Consider the following 13,186-nt stretch of genomic DNA (forward strand, 5'->3'; position numbering starts at 1 on the left):
TTTGTTGTTAACGTATTGGATACTTTTGATACCGCTGTTATGCGGATAGGATTATCATTTCTTGACTTGTAACACTAACAAGGAGTGCAGTATATTATTATTATGTTGTAAATAAAATCTTCATGTTGTCTGCTGAACGGACTTGAGTCAGTCGTATAGTGTTTGTCTCGTCACGTGTCTAGAGCACTTCAGGAAGTAAGAACCCAGTATTACACCATTCAATCAGTCTCTAATATTCGTAATATCATGCATTGACAGTGTTGGAGCAACCATTTTTATTTGTCAAATGTATGTCATAAAATAAGAAATTCAAAATAAAAAAATTAAGTACTTATGAATGCAACAGATGTCTATAGTAGTATAGTAAACTGAAATTATGCACTTTGAAATTTATAAACAAAATATGCCAAATGTTTAACAGGCAGTTTGTATTAAACAACAGCATTAGAATAAATTATTGGAGTGCATGCATGCAGCCTTGACTGACCTGCATGGCCATGAGTTGGTATGTAACACAAGCTCTCTATAATTCTCTTGATTAATATTGTTGTAACCCTATAGGCGATGCGATAGGGTTAACTGTGTACGATCAGCTGACACATGTGACAAGGCCAGTAAGACAATTTATCATGCTATGTCTATGGACATTGGACAGTACTGGTATGAACTTTGCACGTAAATGTGACCAGTGTTATTAAAACCTTTACACCAAAATTCATCAACGACTCTTCTATCTTAGAAAGCTAAGAAAATTTAAAATCGACAAAACAATACTTAAACTTTTCTATACAGCAACCATCAGCAGTCTAATTAACTTAGCCATCACCTGCTGGTATGGTAATACTTAACTGGCACAAAGACATGGACTAAATAGACTAATAAAAAAGCATCGTATATATTACTCGAGAACAGCTACCACCTCTTGAAGAACCTTTTCATGAAAGATGCCTTTCTAAAACACATAGATTCTCAAAGACAACCTGTATCCATTAAACGACTGTTACAACAGATCTGAACGAAGTGGGCGTGTCATCTCCATCTATATATATAATTCTCTTCTTCCCTAAACAGGTCAAACAAGAAGTAAAGGAAAGATCACTCTCTTATTTCTGCGGATAGTCACCCCACGAAAAAAAACAAGAAAGGGTAGAGAACACGTTTTAACAGCTCGCTACGGATGGCTGCGCGCTGGACTGTCAAACCCTGCCCGCTCCCATCCCATGCGGGAGGTTTGGACTAGGAAGTAAACTATCGTCAACTCTGAAGGAACATCCGAAACATGTAAAACATTTTACAAACACTAAATAGCAGAGCCTGACTTAAGCATTGTGGGGCCCTATTCGAAACGGATTTCGCGGGGCCAAGTTTGGGTAGGGAAGCAGAGAATAAGTGAAATTTAAGAGTTAAATTAAAAGAGTTAAAGTATAAAGTCGTCTATGCATTTTATTCATTCTTTACTACGTACAGAATTACTTTACGAGCCTTGCGTGTAGCAAAGTCATACAGTATATCATAATAATTATGTTTCCCACATAGATCCCGATCAATAGCAAGAAATACCAAATGTTTCAATCTATCTTTGAGAATTGTTGACATCAAGTAATTCTTCATTAGTTTGACGCGCGAGAAGCTTCTTTCACCTGATTACACAATTACGGCTAATGCATAATGCCGTTTTTATTAATAGCGCGTAGGATTGACGTTTTCCATATTGAATGACACCCCAAAATGACAATTTTTTCTATGTATTTCCGTATATTTTAAGGATTTTTTCGTATATTTTGCAATTTCGGGAGATTTCCAGGAGCTCCTGGTAAATCGACAGGAGTGCGCGGGAAATCAGTTCTAAGTTATAAAATGGTTTAATTTAATAATTTATACACCTTGAATTAGCGCGGGTTCCATGAAAATGCGGATCCTTCGGTCACATAGGTTGCAGTGGCCTAAGACCGGCCCTGCAAAATAGCGGTGTATGCTATGCCGCCGATTGACTAGTTAGAACTAAAACAGAAAGATTTTAAAACTCCTTTATCCCACTTTCGTCAGTGTTACAATGTCATCCATCTGTCGTCATCGAGAAGTACATAAAAGTCTAATTCACAAAGCGCTGGTTGTGAGTGTGAATGTGTTTCGTGTGTGAATGTTGTTCGTATTCGCATCTATAATGTTATTGTTACAGTTGAGGTGGTCAATTGTAGTCAAAATGAATTTCCATTTGATTGGACCAAAAAAAAATATTTAATTTTATCTTATGGTCAAAGCCTTCGTGGACCAGAGACAGAGTGTGTAAGGCAGTTGAGTACAGAACAGCGAGAAGACCAGGACTGTTAGTCCGCCATGATGCCGGTCCTGGTGGCGTCCTCGAGTGAAACGTACGAGTCCAGGATGACATAGAGAGACAGTAGAGTTTAGTACGGTGATGTACAAGAAAGCATTTAAAGTTAGTGTAGCCAATTGTGTTGTATTGGCTGTTGATGTATTTGTGATTAAACCGCCACATTGTTATTTGAAATTCTTGTTGTCAAGTTCTTGTGTTAGATGTCTTGAGTTTACAGTAGGCCTGGTAGAGAAAATCGTAACACTGGTTTCTAGAAGTGGGATTTCTTGTTGCTTCAGTAAAACTGCTTGATGAACCTGATCTAAAAGAATTGAAACAAGAGAGTCAATGTCGTGGACTGAAATGCTTTGAAAGAAACGAAGAAACTCTTAAAGAACGCCTTCAACAAGTTTGCTGGACGAAGATGAAGGTCCGGACTTTTCTCTGTTCGAAGTACAACCAGATATTAGAGAGCTCATGAGCGCCGTGAAAGAACTGATGAACTAGCTCCAGATACAGTTGGTTGGAAGAGGTCAACAAACAGTTCTGTACCATGATTAGACAGATAGGTGCAAGTACCTTGCTGAACAAGACCGATGAAACATTTGGTATCATGCAGAGCAAGACAGACGAGCCAATGGGTACCATGAGTCCTTACGGATAATAAAGATTATTATTATTATTATTATTATTATTATTATTATTACCCTGCTGAACAAGACAGTTGAAACGTTTGGTACCATACTAAAAAAGACAGATGAAACAATCGGTACCATGCTGAACAAGACAGTTGAAACGTTTGGTACCATACTAAAAAAGACAGTTGAAACATTTGGTACCATACTGAAAAAGACAGATGAAACGTTTGGTACCCTGCTGAGCAAGACAGATGAAACAAATTGGTACCCTACTGAACAAGACAGATGAAACGTTTGGTACCCTACTGAACAAGACAGATGAAACGTTTGGTACCCTGCTGAGCAAGGCAGATGAAACGTTTGGTACCATGCTGAGCAAGGCAGATGAAATGTTTGGTACCATGCTGAGCAAGGCAGATGAAACGTTTGGTACCCTGCTGAACAAGACAGATGAAACGTTTGGTACCATACTAAAAAAGACAGATGAAATGTTTGGTACCATACTAAAAAAGACAGATGAAACAATCGGTACCATGCTGAACAAGACAGTTGAAACGTTTGGTACCATACTAAAAAAGACAGATGAAACAATCGGTACCATGCTGAGCAAGGCAGATGAAATGTTTGGTACCATGCTGAGCAAGGCAGATGAAATGTTTGGTACCATGCTGAGCAAGACAGATGAAACAATCGGTACCATGCTGAGCAAGGCAGATGAAATGTTTGGTACCATGCTGAGCAAGACAGATGAAACAATCGGTACCATGCTGAGCAAGACAGATGAAATGTTTGGTACCATACTGAGCAAGGCAGATGAAATGTTTGGTACCACACTAAAAAAGACAGATGAAACAATCGGTACCATGCTGAACGAGACAGATGAAATGTTTGGTACCATGCTGAGCAAGGCAGATGAAATGTTTGGTACCACACTAAAAAAGACAGATGAAACAATCGGTACCATGCTGAGCAAGGCAGATGAAATGTTTGGTACCATGCTGAGCAAGGCAGATGAAATGTTTGGTACCATGCTGAGCAAGACAGATGAAACTATCGGTACCATGCTGAGCAAGACAGATGAAATGTTTGGTACCACACTAAAAAAGACAGATGAAACAATCGGTACCATGCTGAACAAGACAGATGAAATGTTTGGTACCATACTAAAAAAGACAGATGAAACAATCGGTACCATGCTGAGCAAGACAGATGAAATGTTTGGTACCATACTAAAAAAGACAGATGAAATGTTTGGTACCATACTAAAAAAGACAGATGAAATGTTTGGTACCATACTAAAAAAGACAGATGAAACTATCGGTACCATGCTGAGCAAGACAGATGAAATGTTTGGTACCATACTAAAAAAGACAGATGAAATGTTTGGTACCATACTAAAAAAGACAGATGAAATGTTTGGTACCATACTAAAAAAGACAGATGAAACTATCGGTACCATGCTGAGCAAGACAGATGAAATGTTTGGTACCATACTAAAAAAGACAGATGAAATGTTTGGTACCATACTAAAAAAGACAGATGAACTGTTTGGTACCATACTAAAAAAGACAGATGAAACAATCGGTACCATGCTGAGCAAGACAGATGAAATGTTTGGTACCATACTAAAAAAGACAGATGAAATGTTTGGTACCATACTAAAAAAGACAGATGAAACAATCGGTACCATGCTGAGCAAGTCAGGTGAAATGTTTGGTACCATGCTGAGCAAGGCAGATGAAATGTTTGGTACCATGCTGAGCAAGACAGATGAAACTATCGGTACCATGCTGAGCAAGACAGATGAAATGTTTGGTACCACACTAAAAAAGACAGATGAAACAATCGGTACCATGCTGAACAAGACAGATGAAATGTTTGGTACCATACTAAAAAAGACAGATGAAATGTTTGGTACCATACTAAAAAAGACAGATGAAATGTTTGGTTCCATACTAAAAAAGACAGATGAAACTATCGGTACCATACTAAAAAAGACAGATGAAATGTTTGGTACCATACTAAAAAAGACAGATGAAACTATCGGTACCATGCTGAGCAAGACAGATGAAATGTTTGGTACCATACTAAAAAAGACAGATGAAACTATCGGTACCATGCTGAACAAGACAGATGAAATGTTTGGTACCATACTAAAAAAGACAGATGAAACAATCGGTACCATGCTGAGCAAGACAGATGAAATGTTTGGTACCATACTAAAAAAGACAGATGAAATGTTTGGTACCATACTAAAAAAGACAGATGAAATGTTTGGTACCATACTAAAAAAGACAGATGAAATGTTTGGTACCATGCTGAACAAGACAGATGAAATGTTTAGTACCATACTAAAAAAGACAGATGAAACAATCGGTACCATGCTGAACAAGACAGATGAAATGTTCGGTATCATACTAAAAAAGACAGATGAAATGTTTGGTACCATGCTGAACAAGACAGATGAAATGTTTGGTACCATACTAAAAAAGACAGATGAAATGTTTGGTACCATGCTGAACAAGACAGATGAAATGTTCGGTACCATACTAAAAAAGACAGATGAAATGTTTGGTACCATGCTGAACAAGACAGATGAAACAATCGGTACCATGCTGAACAAGACAGATGAAATGTTTGGTACCATACTAAAAAAGGCAGATGAAATGTTTGGTACCATGCTGAGCAAGGCAGATGAAACAATCGGTACCATACTGAGCAAGGCAGATGAAATGTTCGGTACCATACTGAGCAAGGCAGATGAAATGTTCGGTACCATACTGAGCAAGGCAGATGAAACAATCGGTACCATGCTGAGCAAGACAGATGAAACAATCGGTACCATACTGAGCAAGGCAGATGAAATGTTCGGTACCATACTGAGCAAGGCAGATGAAACAATCGGTACCATGCTGAGCAAGACAGATGAAACAATCGGTACCATGCTGAGCAAGGCAGATGAAATGTTCGGTACCATACTGAGCAAGGCAGATGAAACAATCGGTACCATGCTGAGCAAGGCAGATGAAATGTTCGGTACCATACTGAGCAAGGCAGATGAAACAATCGGTACCATGCTGAGCAAGGCAGATGAAATGTTCGGTACCATACTGAGCAAGGCAGATGAAACAATCGGTACCATACTGAGCAAGGCAGATGAAACAATCGGTACCATGCTGAGCAAGACAGATAAAACAATCGGTACCATGCTGAGCAAGGCAGATGAAACAATGGGTACCATGCTGAGCAAGGCAGATGAAACAATCGGTACCATACTGAGCAAGGCAGATGAAATGTTCGGTACCATGCTGAGCAAGGCAGATGAAACAATCGGTACCATGCTGAGCAAGGCAGATGAAACAATCGGTACCATACTGAGCAAGGCAGATGAAATGTTCGGTACCATGCTGAGCAAGGCAGATGAAACAATCGGTACCATGCTGAGCAAGGCAGATGAAACAATCGGTACCATGCTGAGCAAGGCAGATGAAACAATCGGTACCATGCTGAGCAAGACAGATAAAACAATCGGTACCATGCTGAGCAAGGCAGATGAAACAATGGGTACCATGCTGAGCAAGGCAGATGAAACAATCGGTACCATACTGAGCAAGGCAGATGAAACAATCGGTACCATGCTGAGCAAGGCAGATGAAACAATCGGTACCATGCTGAGCAAGGCAGATGAAACAATCGGTACCATGCTGAGCAAGGCAGATGAAACAATCGGTACCATGCTGAGCAAGGCAGATGAAACAATCGGTACCATGCTGAGCAAGGCAGATGAAACAATCGGTACCATGCTGAGCAAGGCAGATGAAACAATCGGTACCATGCTGAGCAAGGCAGATGAAACAATCGGTACCATGCTGAGCAAGGCAGATGAAACAATCGGTACCATGCTGAGCAAGGCAGATGAAACAATCGGTACCATGCTGAGCAAGGCAGATGAAACAATCGGTACCATGCTGAGCAAGGCAGATGAAACAATCGGTACCATGCTGAGCAAGGCAGATGAAACAATCGGTACCATGCTGAGCAAGGCAGATGAAACAATCGGTACCATGCTGAGCAAGGCAGATGAAACAATCGGTACCATGCTGAGCAAGGCAGATGAAACAATCGGTACCATGCTGAGCAAGGCAGATGAAACAATCGGTACCATACTGAGCAAGGCAGATGAAACAATCGGTACCATGCTGAGCAAGACAGATAAAACAATCGGTACCATGCTGAGCAAGACAGATAAAACAATCGGTACCATGCTGAGCAAGGCAGATGAAACAATCGGTACCATACTGAGCAAGGCAGATGAAACAATCGGTACCATGCTGAGCAAGGCAGATGAAACAATCGGTACCATACTGAGCAAGGCAGATGAAATGTTCGGTACCATACTGAGCAAGGCAGATGAAACAATCGGTACCATGCTGAGCAAGACAGATAAAACAATCGGTACCATGCTGAGCAAGGCAGATGAAATGTTTGGTACCATACTCGGCAAGACAGATGAAACGTTTGGACCATGATGTACAAGACAGAAGAACAGATGGCTACCATATCGAGAGGTATAAACAATCCGTTACTAGACGGAGACGCTGTTGATGATAGCGCTGTCTATGACTGTGATATCGAGCCGTGCAAGCTTGGCTTCCATGACAAGAAGCCAGACATTTGTTGTGACAACGCTGGGCACAGATGTGTCCACGTGATTCCTGCCTGCACAAAGGCGTTCAACAAGAACTGTGCTGATGGAGCCGCGCAGGGAGAGCGCGAGCAAACTTACCAACCAAGTCTTGACCAAACGGCGATGAGACCGGGACTGTTAGTCGGCCATGAAGTCAGTCCTGGTGAAACGTAGGAGTCCAGGATGACATAGAAAGACAATAGAGTTTAGTACGGTGATGTACAAGAAAGCATTTAAAGTTAGTGTAGCCAATTGTGTTGTATTGGCTGTTGATGTATTTGTGATTAAATCGCCACTTTGTTACTTGAAACTCTTGTTGTCAAGTTCTTGTGTTAGATGTGTTGTGTGTTGAGCAATGTTGACAGAAGGCCTGGTTAAGAAGATCGTAACAATATTATTTTATATAGCCTACATAACAATGTAATATCCATGACTCAAAAGGACACTGAAGTGGTTATAGTGATGAAATAAAAATTATATTATAAAAAGGATAATACATCAATGATAGACCTAAATGATGATTAATTTCCCATACAGTGTGTTGTTAACAGTATTAGGGTTGTGATCTTAATGATTGACCTAGCCAATACAATATAGGATAAAAACCTCATAGTAAACTACCACTTCAGAAACATTAAGAACTGCTGATAGTGCTTGAAGAAGAATTTATTTCCCTTTATCTAGAAGACATACTTAAACAGTCCTAATCCTTGAAACTGGTCCATTCATTTGGGTGGAGACTCAAAGGGACTTATTGATTTTCTCTGTGTGTATGAAAAGAAAAATCAATCTACAGGTAACTGAAAGATTTTTTTAAAACAGAAATGATTTACAGGTTTGGAGAGTATAGACCTCGTAATGCGGCAATGCATTTGTTGCTATTGAAATTACAATGAACTCTTTTACTGTTAAGAACACACAAAAATAGATTGTTTGTTTTTCTCATGCATAATTTACATGTTTTGGTATCTGTAGTACAGTTTCAAGTCAATACATATTATACTATATTTCTCAATTTGAAAAAGAAAGATGTTAAAATATAAATTTTTATAGAAATTTAAGTTGAATATTATATGTACAATTTAAATATATTTTTCTTGCTATAAATCTACATGGCCATGTCTTTTTAACCCTTAATTATCTCATTTTTATATTTTAAAAATATAAACATCAGAAATGTCTCTAGGCAGTATACATTTTGGAAATATGACTACTCAATTAAGACCTAAGCTTCATTATTATAAACAGGCAAAAATTTTTTTAAAAAATTTTTCAACTCTTTCTATCCGTAATTATTTTTTCCACGTTTCAACGGAATTGTTCATTTTGCTCATTATTATTTCACTATCCTGCAATGCTTATGCTTCAATAATTTTGTCGTTTGTTATCAGAAAATGTTTTATTTGGTATAGAATTTAAGGGGAATGCATGCCCATTTTATATAACATGAAATAAAGTTTATAAACTTATATGTTAATTTAATTTAATAAGGTCAAATCAACGGTGGTATCGTCAATTAGGAGAGAAATAGTTAAACAAAGCTTATATTAAGAAAGACTGTATCAATTTAGAATAAGTTATGTAATTAAATCTGTAAGATCTAGACTAAGAAAGATAAATGTGGGCAATTTTTACCAATTGTTTTTGGCTAGCACAATTTCAAGCTTTTAGCTTAGCTTTCTAAATGGGCTATAATCCAATTATTTGTCTGCACCAGTTGGGAAAGAGGTGGGGAGAAAAATGGGTGAATCTGGGTGAATGTTGCCATGATTACTTTTTAAATGCATTTTATAGACAAAAAAAGGTGTACAGCTTGAATTTGACCTTGAGGGCTCAAGCCTTAGCAAGCAATACACTAACCACATAGTATAAAGGGGACTAATTCAACTTTTATCACTACATCTGTACAATTTCTTTCTCTTGCTTGATACCAAGCAAAATAATTAATTGCCAATAGTTAATTTACTAATTGGTTAATCTTTTTATTGATTCTTGTTTTTGTCAGGTATAACAAATAATTGTGCAAAATTTCAACTTGATCTAAGATTGGGTGTGGGAGAAATAACATGTACAGTTTTTGTACCAGACAAACAAACAGACAGATTGAGTTGACACAAGCTTTGTAATACATAAAAAAATCTTTAAAAAGTATTAAACATCTATTGGTAAAAAAAACACAATTAAAAGATTATGGCCCAAAAGTAAAGTACCCATATCAGACCTTACTATTTCTAGGGCAGATGACATAAAGGTTATCTGTTTCTAAGATCTATGGTTAACACAATGACCAACCACCTTTACTTTCCACAACTAATGTCAGGTAATCCTACTATGCCATCCAGAAATTCAAAGCTCCAGTTTTCACCATGATTTTAACCCCAAATCCCTTGATTCAGAAACCAAGCACTTAACACTCAGCCACCACATCCTAAAAGATTTTACATAATGAGCAACAATTATCTCATAATCTCATATATCTTCTATGAGGAGATGTGCCAAGAAATTGGTGGTGGCCAAAGACAGTGAGATCAACAAAGTTGTTTCTAAAATTTTCCCAAAACATACAAAATAAGTTCTAGTCAAATAATCTAACAAGCTTTATATTGTTATTAGAAAAACAAATTTAGCAAACATTCTTATTGGGTAAAATTTGGTTGTTCTGTTAATTATGAATGACATCTGAGCAAGAAGGTTGTGACAAAATGATTTTGAATCATTGTAAGTTTTCCTTTCAAATTATATTCAACTACACCTTGATATTATTTCCATATCAACATTACAATTACATGGTTAAAAAAACAACAACAAATGTACACAAAAATAATAAAATAGCCAAACATTTTAAAATTCCTCATTTCAATTCCTAATTTGGCTTGCTCACTCATTCATATCTGAGCATAATTAAATAAATGAAGTAAGGGCTTTGCAAAATATCTAACAGTTTAAACAAATACTGTAGAAATAAGCCTACTAACCTGTGGTTGACTGTCTAGTTGTAGCTCAAATGGTTGCCCATTATAACTGAACCTCACATGATCGCCAGGAGCTAATCTAACAGCTGCATTCTGTATCCGCACATCATTTACATACGTTCCTTGGGCAGTGTTCAGATCTTGAATTATGAAGCAGTCATCAAGTTCATTGTACTCCAAGACACAGTGTTGATAATCCACACCAGGTAGCTTTAAATAAACAATATATTTTTTCAAAAGGAATTATTATTGAGTTGTAAAATATTCATACTTGTTAAATTATTTTTTTTAATTTTGTCATATATAAATATAAATATATCAAAAATGGGCAAAAAGTGAGTTATCCCAAAAAGAAATGTTTTTAAAAAAATGTTCTTTAAATTTTAATTTCTTTATTTACTACTTTTAACAAGGAACATTTCAAAATTGACTGTCATATACTATAATTTATTTGTTTAATACTATCTAAAAAACAACAATAGAAGAAAAACATACAAACAAGAAGGTGTTCTACAGTAGACAAATTCAGTATTAATGAACATTTAGTGAACTATGAAATTGTTGGTATTTTATCAAATGTTGAAATTAAATACACCAACCAGTTAATTTTTAGAATAAAATAGAATTCAAAATTAAAGAATGGGTCAATTAATCAAAGCCAAATATATTCTTTTAGTATCCTAACAAAGTGAATAAAGACATGTAGCCACTATAAAAATGATAACTTCCTTTACTTTGGTTATTACATCCCGACAGACTTATTTCTATAGCCAAGGATGTTGTTATGTCAATAGCAAAATGGTTAAGTTCTTAATATGCAACAATATCAATCTCTCCAACTGTAAGCTCATTGGCTGACACTAAGATGTCACATCTTATAATGACGTACAAAGAGAGGGTTGTCCAAAGAAAAACTGGCTGGACAATGTAAAAGAATGGACCGGCCTCTCTCTTGATACCCTACTAAGAACAGCTGCTGAGAGGTAAAAGTGGAGGGATTTGGTTATGTGAACTGTCACAGCAACCCTATGACGAAAGTCAAGAGAAAGATGAGATATGTGTCTTGCTTAGTAATAAAATAAACAAGTTGACCCGCAGAGTAGCATATGCCCCCCCCCCTCTTTTTTTTTCTGAGCCTCGCTCTCTGTCACCCCAAAAGTTACATGAAGTAACTCTAATCCGACTTGCAGAAACAAAGAGTTATCGTTCCATAACTTTTACATTGAGGTGTCCTGCATGGTTGGGCCACGAAAAGATTTATATATATAGATTGATTATGGCATTAACATAAAACTATTGAATTTTTTTTGGTTTGAACTTTTTGGTTTCCATGTTATTGTTGTAATATAGGTATATTTAAACTATGACTTATTTTATATTTTTATATATATTTTTTTTAAAGTACTATGTGTAGGCCTACATAGGCAAACAAGTTAGCAAACTTTGGTCTAAGATAGTGACACAATGGATTAGACAGAGAAGTAAAAAAAAATATTAGCACTTATAACAAAACTTTTACAAAAACAGATTTCTAGAAAATAAACTATACATACAAATATTTGAAAAGACACTATCGATCTTCATGACTATAAATAATTCTAATTGCTATGACCAACATATATTTATAACTATTTCTTACAAGGTATTTAATTTAAGCAATAGACTTATATACAAATAATTTATAATTAAAATTTTAATAACAAGCTACAAGACAGTCTAATATTTGACAACTGTAGTCACCTAAATAATAAGCCTATTTATACTGTACACTAACATGTGTAAATTTAATTTTTCTTTTCAAAAATTAAGTAAGAATTATGTTTATAAAGAAATATTGTTAACATGGCCATACATTAAACTAATTAGCCTACAGATTAGGATTTAAAAATAAAACATTTTTATAAGTCTATAGCCTATAGCATATGTCATGATATGTCATGTAGGCTACATCTATAATCTATTTTATATAGAAGTAATATTTACCTGAATTGTTAAATCACAGTTCTCCCTTCCAACTGTTGTTACTTTGTGCAACAAAGGAAATAATGATCCATCAGCACCTTTTAGAAATGCTTTAACCATATTTATATAATATTAAGCAGTCAATTTATCTAGTTTAAACAAATACACTTTTGCATTTACTTTTGCTGTGACTGTGACAGTCACAGTCTAATCTAGAGTTTTTGTATTATTGTAGGTGTACTGCAGACTGTAGATATACTAGATCATATAGATAATAGATCTAATCATAATCATTTAGACTCTAAAAGTAAATTCAAGTAATTTTCAGCATTTTCGAAAAACTTTACACATGAAAGTGTGCGGAAAGTGTCTAGTCTAGATCTATAAGTATAATATATAAGATAGATATCTAGATCTATCATCTAGATGCTAGACTAGTATTAATTATTATTAATCTAGATCTTTTATATTGACTATATTAATATAAATTATAATTATTTTTTATATTATATTTTATTATTTATAATAATTGTATTTTTAATTTTATTTGTATCTAGTTTGAAGTTTCAGATCATTAAAATACTTCATTCTTCATATGTTAATCTTATTA

The 13,186-nt window shown here is 35.9% G+C and overlaps 1 protein-coding gene across 2 annotated transcripts in view; it reads right to left on the reverse strand.

Annotated features, from left to right (window-relative positions):
* The window catches only part of LOC106053361 (forkhead-associated domain-containing protein 1-like), a 44,431-nt gene extending 31,385 nt beyond the window's left edge, over window positions 1-13,046 (reverse strand). Inside the window, exons 1-2 of one of the 2 annotated variants that reach the window (XM_056007378.1) lie at window positions 12,598-13,046; window positions 10,618-10,824 (exon numbers count right to left, since the gene is read on the reverse strand). In XM_056007378.1, coding sequence (XP_055863353.1) covers window positions 10,618-10,824; window positions 12,598-12,696 — 306 coding nt within the window. In that variant the 5' untranslated portion in view covers window positions 12,697-13,046. The remainder of the gene's footprint in view (window positions 1-10,617; window positions 10,825-12,597) is intronic. The other variant, XM_056007379.1, reaches the window with a different exon arrangement.
* Window positions 13,047-13,186: the final 140 nt, after the last annotated feature.

Source organism: Biomphalaria glabrata, chromosome 13, assembly GCF_947242115.1.
Source record: "Biomphalaria glabrata chromosome 13, xgBioGlab47.1, whole genome shotgun sequence".
Taxonomy (NCBI): Eukaryota; Metazoa; Mollusca; class Gastropoda; family Planorbidae; genus Biomphalaria; species Biomphalaria glabrata.